Source organism: Camarhynchus parvulus, unplaced genomic scaffold (genome assembly GCF_901933205.1).
Source record: "Camarhynchus parvulus unplaced genomic scaffold, STF_HiC, whole genome shotgun sequence".
Lineage (NCBI taxonomy): Eukaryota > Metazoa > Chordata > Aves > Passeriformes > Thraupidae > Camarhynchus > Camarhynchus parvulus.
The window spans coordinates 3,548-13,680 of record NW_022148901.1 but is presented as its reverse complement, the minus strand read 5'-3'; the positions used below and the strand labels follow the sequence as shown (position 1 = coordinate 13,680).

At 47.4% G+C, this 10,133-nt stretch overlaps 1 protein-coding gene across 1 annotated transcript; it reads right to left on the bottom strand.

Moving 5' to 3' along the window:
- Positions 1-245: 245 nt before the first annotated feature.
- On the bottom strand, positions 246-8,365 carry LOC115917158 (ESX-1 secretion-associated protein EspK-like). Its single transcript, XM_030970891.1, has 4 exons — positions 8,319-8,365; positions 6,994-7,103; positions 3,480-3,579; positions 246-343 (listed from the first exon to the last, which is right to left on the bottom strand). The coding sequence occupies exons 1-4, from the start codon at positions 8,332-8,334 to the stop codon at positions 255-257; spliced, it is 315 nt and encodes a 104-aa protein (XP_030826751.1). The 5' UTR covers positions 8,335-8,365; the 3' UTR covers positions 246-254.
- Positions 8,366-10,133: the final 1,768 nt, after the last annotated feature.

Below are 10,133 nucleotides of genomic sequence, written 5' to 3'. Positions count from 1 at the left end.
TAGTCCATCGCAGTCTGTCCAAGTCTATCCCAGTCCATTCCAATCCTATCCCAGTCCACCCCAGTCCCTCCCAGTCCGTCCCAGTCCATCCCAGTATAACCCAATCCCATCCCAGTTTATCCCAGTCCCTCCCAGTCCATTCCAATCCTATCCCAGTCCCTCCCAGTCCGTCCCAGTCCATCCCAGTATAACCCAATCCCATCCCAGTCCATCCCAGTCCCTCCCAGTCCCCCCCGCTGTCTCACCGCAGCTCCTCAGCCGGCGTTGGGGGCAGCAGGGCCTGACTGCCCACGAGCAGCAGCGGCCGCTGAGCCCGGCTCAGGAGCTCCGAGCACTGCTGGACCTGGATAAACACAAACAGAGCCGGGATTAACCCGGGATTAACCTGAGATTAACCCGGGATCGACCCAAACAGAGCCGGGATTAACCCGGGATTGAACTGAGATTAACCCGGGATCGACCCAAACAGAGCCGAGATTAACCCGGGATTGACCTGAGATTAACCTGAGATTAACCCCAACAGAGCCGGGATTAACCCGGGATTGACCTGAGATTAACCTGAGATTAACCCCAACAGAGCCCGGCTTAACAGCTCCGAGCACTGCTGGACCTGGATCGACCCAAACAGAGCCAGGATTAACCTGGGATTAACCCAAACAGAGCCGGGATTAACCTGGGATTAACCCGGGATTAACCCAAACAGAGCCAGGATTAACCCGGGATTAACCCAAACAGAGCCAGGATTAACCTGGGATTAACCCGGGATTAACCCAAACAGAGCCGGGATTAACCTGGGATTAACCCCAACAGAGCCCGGCTCAGGAGCTCTGAGCGCTGCTGGACCTGGATTAACCCGGGATTAATTTAAATAGAGCTGGGATTGACCCGGGATTAACCCCAAACCCGGGATTAACCCCAAACCCGGGATGAAGCCCAAACCCGGGATTAACCCCAAACTCAGGATTAACCCCAAACCTTGGCTCAGACAGCCCCAAACGCGGGATTAACCCCAAAAGGGTCGGGACTAACCCCAAAACCTGGCTCAGACAGCTCTAAAACCGGGATTAACCCCAAACCCCGGGGCTTTTGGGGTCCCACCTGCTGTGGGGTTTTGCCCCAAATTTTGGGGCTTTTGCCCATTTTGGGTTTTTCCCCCATTTTGGGCTCTCACCTCTTTTGGGGTTTTTTCCCCAAATTTTGGGGGTTTTCCTCCCATTTTGATTTTTCTCCCACTTTTGGGGTTTTGGGTTCACATCTCTTTTGGGGTTTTGCCCCATTTTGGGTTTTTTTTTCCCCATTTTGGGCTTTCACCTCTTTTGGGACTTTTTCCCTAAATTTTGAGGGGTTTCCCCCCATTTTGGGGTTTTTTTGCTCTCACCTCCCTTGGGGTTTTGTCCCATTTGGGGGTTTTCCTGTTTTGGGGTCGTTTTGGGGTTTTTTTGGGGTCTCACCTCCTTTGGGGTTTTTTGCCCCATTTTGGGGTTTTCCCCCAAATGTTGAGGGTTTTCCCCTCATTTTGGTTTTTTTTTTTTTCTCCAAATTTCAGTGGTTTTTCCCCAATTTTCGGTGGTTTTCCACATTTTGATTTTTTCCCGCATTTTGGGATTTTTTGGGGTTTTTTTGGGGGGGTTGTTTTGGGGTTTTTAGGCTCTCACCTCTTTTGGGGTTTCACCCCAAATTTTACAGCTTTTTCCCCCCATTTTTTTGGTTTTTTTCCCCCAAATTTCAGTGTTTTTTCCCCAATTTTTGGTGGGCTTTCCCCCATTTTGGGATTTTTTGGGGTTTTTTTTGGGTTTTTTAGGCTCTCACCTCTTTTGGGGTTTCACCCCAAATTTTACAGCTTTTCCCCCCATTTTTGGTGCTTTTTTTTCTCAAATTTCAAGCGTTTTTTCCCCAATTTTTGGTGGTTTTTTTCCCCATTTGGGGATTTTTTTGGGTTTTTTGGGGGTTTTTTGGGGTTTTTGGGGTTTTTGGCTCTCACCTGCTGCGGGTTCTGCCCCTTTTTGGGGTTTCCCCATTTTGGTGCTTTTTTTCCCCAAATTTCAGCGTTTTCCCCAATTTTTTGGTCTTTTTCCCCCATTTGGGTTTTTATTCCCCATTTTGGGATTTTTTGGGGTTTTTTGGGGGGTTTTTAGGCTCTCACCTCTTTTGGGGTTTCACCCCAAATTTTACAGATTTTCCCCCCATTTTTGGTGATTTTTTCCCCAAATTTCAGCGTTTTTCCCAATTTTTGTGGATTTTTTTTTTCCCCATTTGGGGATTTTTTTTTGGGGGGGTTTTTTTGGGGTTTTTGGCTCTCACCTGCTGCGGGGTTCTGCCCCTTTTGGGGTTTCCCCCCATTTTTGGTGCTTTTTTCCCCCAAATTTCACTGTTTTTTCCCCAATTTTTGTTGTTTTTTTTCCCCCCATTAGGGGATTTTTTGGGGTTTTTAGGCTCTCACCTCTTTTGGGGTTTCACCCCAAATGTTACAGATTTCCCCCCCATTTTTGGTGCTTTTTTCCCCAAATTTCAGCGTTTTTTCCCCACTTTTTGGTGGTTTTTTTCCCCCATTTGGGGATTTTTGGGTTTTTTTTTGGGGGTTTTTTGGGGTTTTTTGGGGTTTTTTTGGGGTTTTTGGCTCTCACCTGCTGCGGGGTTCTGCCCCTTTTGGGGTTTCCCCCATTTTTGGTGCTTTTTTCCCCCAAATTTCAGCGGTTTCCCCCAATTTTTGGTGGGTTTTCCCCCATTTGGGTTTTTATTCCCCATTTTGGGATTTTTTGGGGTTTTTTTGGGGTTTTAGTTTCTCACCTCTTTTGGGGTTTCACCCCAAATTTTACAGGTTTTCCTCCCGATTTTTGGGGTTTTTCCCCCCAAATTTCAGCGTTTTTTCCCCAGTTTTGCTGGTTTCCCCATTTTGGTTTTTTCCTCCATTTTGGGATTTTTGGGTTTTTTGGGGGTTGTTTTGGGGTTTTAGGCTCTCACCTCTTTTTGAGGTTTCACCCCAAATTTTACAGGTTTTCCCCTCATTTTTGTTTTTTTCCCCCCAGATTTCAGTGTTTTTTCCCCATTTTTAGGTCTTTTTTCCCCATTTTGGTTTTTTCCCCATTTTGGGATTTTTTGGGTTTTTTGGTTTTTTTGGGTTTTTTAGGCTCTCACCTCTTTTGGGGTTTCAACCCAAATTTTACAGCTTTTCCGCCCATTTTTTTGGTTTTTTTCCCCCAAATTTCACTGTTTTTTTCCCAATTTTTGGTGGTTTTTTTTCCCCCATTTGGGGATTTTTCTGGGGTTTTTTTGGGGTTTTTGGCTCTCACCTGCTGCGGGGTTCTGCCCCTTTTGGGGTTTCCCCCCATTTTTGGTGCTTTTTTCCCCCAAATTTCAGCGTTTTTTCCCCACTTTTTGGTGGTTTTTTTTCCCCATTTAGGGATTTTTTGGGGTGGGGGTTTGGGGTTTTTTTGGGGGGTTTTTTAGGGTTTTTTTTGGGTTTTTTTTTTGGCTCTCACCTGCTGCGGGGTGGCCCTGGGGATGCTCAGCCCCAGCGGGCGCAGCTCCCGCGGCTCCCAGGCCCCCGCAAAGAGATCGGCCAGGTAATTCCGCAGGTACCTGCAACGGGGATTTGGGGGATTTTGGGGAGGTTTTATAGGATTTGGGGTTTGGGGGTTTTTTTTGTGGCGTTTTGGGGTTTTTTTTGTTTAGTTTTTGAGGGTTTAATGGGGTTTTTTTGTGAGGGTTTTATGGGGTTTTGGGGGAATATTGGGATTTTGGGGGGTTTTATAGGATTTGGGGTTTGGGGGTTTTTGTGGGGTTTGGGGTGGTTTTGGGGTGGTTTTTGGGGGTTATTTTTGGGGGCTGGTTTGGGGTGGTTTTAGGGGTCGTTTGGGGGATTTGAGGTATTTTTGGGTCTTTTTGGGATTTTTTGGCTTATTTTGGGGGTTTTTGGGGGTTTTTTGGGGTGGGTTTTGAGGGAGATTTGGGGTGGTTTTTGGGTATTTTTGGGGTTATTTGGGGTGGTTTTAGGGGTCGTTTGGGGGGGATTTGAGGTATTTTTGGGGGTTTTTTTGGGATTTTTTGGCTTATTTTGGGGTGGTTTTTGGGGTATTTTGGGGGGGGTTTTGAGGGGGATTTGGGGTGGTTTTTGGGGTATTTTGGGGTTATTTGGGGTGGTTTTAGGGGTCGTTTGGGGGATTTGAGGTATTTTGGGGTTTTTTTTGGATTTTTTGGCTTATTTTGGGGGGTTTTTGGGGTATTTTGGGGTGGTTTTTGAGGGAGATTTGGGGTGGTTTTGGGGGTATTTTTGGGGGGATTTGAGGTATTTTTGGGATTTTTTGGCTTATTTTGGGGGGGTTTTTGGGGGTATTTTGGGGTGGTTTTTGAGGGGGATTTGGGGTGGTTTTTGGGGGGATTTGAGGTATTTTTGGGATTTTTTGGCTTATTTTGGGGGTTTTTGGGGTATTTTGGGGTGGTTTTTGGGTATTTTTGGGGCTGGTTTGGGGTGGTTTTTGGGGTGGTTTTGGGGGATTTGAGGTATTTTTGGGGTTTTTTTCGATTTTTGGCTTATTTTGGGGGGTTTTTGGGGTATTTTGGGGTGGTTTTTGAGGGAGATTTGGGGTGGTTTTTGGGTATTTTTGGGGTTATTTGGGGTGGTTTTAGGGGTCGTTTGGGGGGGATTTGAGGTATTTTTGGGTCTTTTTTGGGGATTTTTTGGCTTATTTTGGGGGGTTTTTGGGGTATTTTGGGGTGGGTTTTGAGGGGGATTTGGGGTGGTTTTTGGGGTATTTTTTGGGGTTTTTTTAGGGTGGTTTTAGGGTTATTTTTGGGGCTGTTTTGGGGCGGTTTCTGGGGTTATTTTGGGATATTTTTGGGGTGTTTTCAGTGTGGTTTTGGGACATTTCTGGGATGATTTTTGGGGTATTTTTGGGGCTGTTTTGGGGTGGTTTGGGGGAAAGTTTTGGGGGTATTTTTCAGGTTGTTGTTGGGGTTATTTTGGGGGTTGTTTTAGGGGTATTTTTGGGGAATTTTTGGGTATTTCTGGTGTTTTTTTTACGGTGATTTTGGGGTGAGTTTTGGGGTTATTTTGGGGTTTTTTAGGGTGGTTTGGGGGTATTTTTGGGTATTTTTGGGGCTGTTTTGGGGCGGTTTCTGGGGTTATTTTGGGATATTTTTGGGGTGTTTTCAGTGTGGTTTTGGGACATTTCTGGGATGATTTTTTGGGGTATTTTGGGGCTGTTTTGGGGTGGCTTGGGGAAAGTTTTTGGGGTATTTTTCAGGTTGTTGTTGGGGTTATTTTGGGGTTGTTTTAGGGGTATTTTGGGGGGAATTTTTGGGGTATTTCTGGTGTTTTTTTACGGTGATTTTGGGGTGAGTTTTGGGGTTATTTTGGTTTTTTTAGGGGGGTTTGGGGGTATTTTGGGGTTATTTTTGGGTATTTTTGGGGCATTTTTGGGGTGGTTTCTGGGATTATTTTGGGATATTTTGGGGTGGTTTTAGGGTGGTTTTGGGGCAGTTCTTAGGGTGGGTTTTGAGGGGATTTGGGGTTATTTTGGGGGTATATTTTGGGGGGTTTTGGGGTTTTTTTGTTTAGTTTTTGAGGGTTTAATGGGGTTTTTTTGTGAAGGTTTTATGGAATTTTGGGGGAATATTGGGATTTTGGGGGTGTTTATAGGATTTGGGGGTTTTGGGGGAGAGTTTTGGGGTTTTTGTGGGGTTTGGGGTGGTTTGGGGTGGTTTTTGGGATATTTTTGGGGTGTTTTCAGGGTGGTTTTGGGGCATTTCTTGGATGATTTTTGGGGTATTTTTGGGGCTGTTTTGGGGGGGTTGGGGGCAGTTTTGGGGTATTTTTCAGGTTGGTGTTTTGGGGGTATTTTGGGGGGTAATTTTTGGGGTATTTTGGGGTTATTTTGGGGTTTTTTAAGGGTAGTTTGGGGGTATTTTGGGGTGGTTTTTGGGGTTATTTTGGGATTTTTGGGGTTATTTTGGGGTGGTTTTTGGGGGGATTTGGGGTTATTTTGGGGGGATTTGGGGTTATTTTGGGGTGGTTTTGGGGGGATTTGGGGTTGTTTTGGGGCAGTTTTGGGGTTATTTTTGGGGTTATTTTGGGGGTTATTTTTGGGGTATTTTTGGGGTGGTTTTTGGGGTATTTATGGGGTTATTTTGGAATTTCTTTTGGGTTATTTTGGGGTTGTTTTGGGGTGATTTTGGGATGGTTTTTGGGGTTATTTTGGAGTATTTATGGGGTTATTTTGGGATTTCTTTTGGGTTGTTTTGGGGTGGTTTTGGGGAGATTTAGGGTGATTTTGGGGTTGTTTTGGGGTGGTTTTTGGGGGTATTTTTGGGTGTTTTTGGGGTTATTTTGGGATTTCTTTTGGGTTGTTTTGGGGTGATTTTGGGGTTGTTTTTGGGGTTGTTTTTGGGGTGGTTTTGGGGTATTTACGGGGTTATTTTGGGATTTCTTTTGGGTTGTTTTGGGGTGGTTTTTGGGGGGAGATTTGGGGATGTTTTGGGGGTGATTTTGGGGTATTTTTGGGGTGGTTTTGGGGCGGTTTGTGGGGTATTTTTTGGGGGTATTTTGGGGTGGTTTTGGGGTTGTCTTGGGGCAGTTTTTTGGGGTTTTTTTGGGGTGTTTTTGGGGGTGGTTTTGGGGGTTATTTTGGGGTGGTTTTGGAGTTGTCTTGGGGCGGTTTTTGGGGTGGTTTTTGGGGTTGTTTTGGGGGTGATTTTGGGGGTTTCTTTTGGGTATTTTTGGGGTGATTTTGGGGTGATTTTTGGGGGTTGTTTTGGGGTGATTTTGGGGTGGTTTTTGGGGTTATTTTGGGGTGGTTATGGAGTTGTCTTGGGGTGGTTTTCAGGGTATTTTTGGGGTGATTTTGGGGTTGTTTTGGGGCGGTTTTTGGGGTATTTTTGGGGTGATTTTGGGGTGATTTTGGGGTGATTTAGGGGTTGTTTTGGGGCAGTTTTTGGGGTGATTTTGGGGTGATTTTGGGGTATTTTTGGGGTGTTTTTTTGGGGTTATTTTCTCACCACTGGACGAGTTTCCCCCGCAGCCCCCGGGGTTTTGGAGCCCCCGAGCTCCTTCTGCACCACGTGGAAGGGGTAGAGGACATCGATGGGCAGCTCCACGAACACGGGCCCTGGGGGCACCCCAAAAATACCCCACATCCATCAGGGGCACCCCAAAAATACCCCACATCCATCAGGGGCACCCCAAAACCCCTCCAGGGGCCTTGGGAAACAAATTCCACACCAGGACCCCCCAAAAAACCCTAAAAAAACAACAAAAAAAAACCCCAAAAAACCCCCACCCTAAAAGAAACCAAATAACCGCCCAAAAAACCCCAAAAAACCCCAAAAAACCCCAAAAAACCCCAAAAAACCCCAAAATCCTGGGGATGATTTTGGGACCCCAATCCCAGGAAATTTTGGGATTCCAACCCAGGGAAATTCTGGGTTTCTTCCCATCCCAAATTCCCATCCTGGGGCCAATTTTGGGACCCCAATCCCAGGAAATCTTGGAATTCCAACCCTCGGGAATTTTGGGAGTTTTGGGGAATTTTGGGATTCCAGCCCATGGGAATTTTGGGATTCCAACCCAAGGAAATGTTGGGAATTTTGGGATTCCAACCCATGGGAATTTTGGGGAATTTGGGGATTCCAACCCAAGGAAATTTGGGGAATTTTGGGATCCCAACCAATGGGAATTTTGGGATTCCAACACAAGGAAGTTTTGGGAATTTTGGGGAATTTTGGGATTCCAGCCCATGGGAATTTTGGGATTCCAACCCATGGGAATTTTGGGAACTTTGGGATCCCAACCAATGGGAATTTTGGGATTCCAACCCAAGGAAATTCGGGGAATTTTGTGGAATTTTGGGATTCCAGCCCATGGCAATTTGGGGACTCCAACCCAAGGAAATTTTGGGAATTTTGGAATTCCAACCCATGGGAATTTTGCGATTCCAACCCAAGGAAATTCGGGGAATTTTGTGGAATTTTGGGAATTTTTGGGAACATCGGGAACGCTCTCCCCACCAGGCGTGCCCTCCATGGCGGTGACGATGGCGAAGCGCGGGGACGGGAATTCCCAGTTCTGGGATCCATTTTGGGATTCTTCCCATCCCAACCCCCAATTTTAGGGAATTTTGTGGAATTTTGTGGAATTTTGGGAATTCTGGTCTCTCCTCACCGGGGGTGCCCTCCACGGCGGTGGCGACGGCGCAGGGCGGGGACGGGAATTCCCAATCCTGGGGCTGATTTTGGAACCCCAAACCCAGGGAAATTTTGGGATCCCGACCCATGGGAATTTTGTGGAATTTTGTGGAATTTTGTGAATTCCGGCCTCTCCTCACCGGGCGTGCCCTCCATGGCGGTGGCGATGGCGCGGCGCAGCGTGGGGACGATGCAAAACAGCGCGACGGCGCCAAGACGGAGAGCGCGGATTTGCAGAGCGTGCGGAACAGCGGCACCTGCGGGATGTCCTGGAGAGCCCCGCGGCCCTGGAATCCCAGAGTTTGGGAATTCGGGAATTATTTGGGAATTATTTGGGAATTCGGGGATTCGGGGATTTGGGAATTTGGGGATTTGGGAATTCGGGAATGGCAAAGGGGATTTGGGAACAGCGGCACCTGCGGGATGTCCTGGAGAGCCCCGCGGCCCTGGAATCACAGAGCCTGGGAATTTGGGAATTATTTGGGAATTTGGGAATCCGGGGATTTGGGAATTATTTGGGGATTCAGGGATTCGGGGATTTGGGAATTCAGGGATTTGGGAATTCGGGAATGGCAAAGGGGATTTGGGAACAGCGGCACCTGCGGGATGTCCTGGAGAGCCCCGCGGCCCTGGAATCACAGAGCTTGGGAATTTGGGAATTATTCGGGAATTCGGGAATTATTCGGGGATTTGGGAATTCGGGATTTGGGAATTTGCGAATTCAGGGATTTGGGAATTTGGGAATCCGGGGATTTGGGAATTATTTGGGGATTCAGGGATTCAGGGATTTGGGAATTCGGGAATGGCAAAGGGGATTTGGGAACAGCGGCACCTGTGGGATGTCCTGGAGAGCCCCGCGGCCCTGGAATCCCAGATTTTGGGAATTTGGGAATTATTTGGGAATTATTTGGGAATTCGGGGATTCGGGATTTGGGGAATTTGGGGATTTGGGGAATTCGAATGGCAAAGGGGATTTGGGAATAGCGCACCTGTGGATGTCCTGGAGAGCCCCACGGCCCTGGAATCCCAGATTTTGGGAATTTGGGAATTATTTGGGAATTCGGGGATTCGGGGATTTGGGAATTCGGGGATTCGGGGATTCTGGGAATTTGGGAATTCAGGGATTTGGGAATTCGGGAATGGCAAAGGGGATTTGGGAACAGAGGAACTTGCGGGATGTCCTGGAGAGCCCCGCGGCCCTGGAATCCCAGATTTTGGGAATTCGGGAATTATTTGGGAATTATTTGGGAATCCGGGGATTTGGGAATTATTTGGGGATTCAGGGATTCAGGGATTTGGGAATTCGGGAATGGCAAAGGGGATTTGGGAACAGCGGCACCTGCGGGATGTCCTGGAGAGCCCCGCGGCCCTGCAATCCCAGATTTTGGGAATTCGGGAATTATTTGGGAATTATTTGGGAATTCGGGGATTCGGGGATTTGGGAATTTGGGGATTTGGGAATTCGGGAATGGCAAAGGGGATTTGGGAACAGCGGCACCTGTGGGATGTCCTGGAGAGCCCCGCGGCCCTGCAATCCCAGATTTTGGGAATTTGGGAATCCGGGGATTTGGGAATTCAGGGATTTGGGAATTCGGGAATGGCAAAGGGGATTTGGGAACAGTGGAACCTGCGGGATGTCCTGGAGAGCCCCGCGGCCCTGGAATCCCAGAGCTTGGGAATTTGGGAATTCAGGAATTTGGGAATGGAAAAGGGGTTTGGGAATGGGCATCGAAAATTGAGGAATGAGCATCAAGAATTTCAAAATGGCACCAGGAATTCGGGAATGGCACCGGGAATTCGGGAATTCGGGAATGGCATTGGGAATTTGGGAATTCAGGAATTCAGGAATGGCATCGAAAATTTGGGAATTCGGGAATTCAGGAATTTGGGAATGGCATTGGGAATTTGGGAATTCGGGAATTCAGGAATTTGGGAATGGCACCGGGAATTCAGGA

Excerpts from the sequence above, each read along its gene's own strand:
- LOC115917158 (XM_030970891.1), bottom strand. Across the intron at positions 3,580-6,993 it reads CGGGGGAAACTCGTCCAGTG|GTACCTGCGGAATTACCTGG; the intron begins GTGAGAAAATAA and ends TCCCCGTTGCAG. Across the intron at positions 344-3,479 it reads CCAGGGCCACCCCGCAGCAG|GTCCAGCAGTGCTCGGAGCT; the intron begins GTGAGAGCCAAA and ends GTGTTTATCCAG.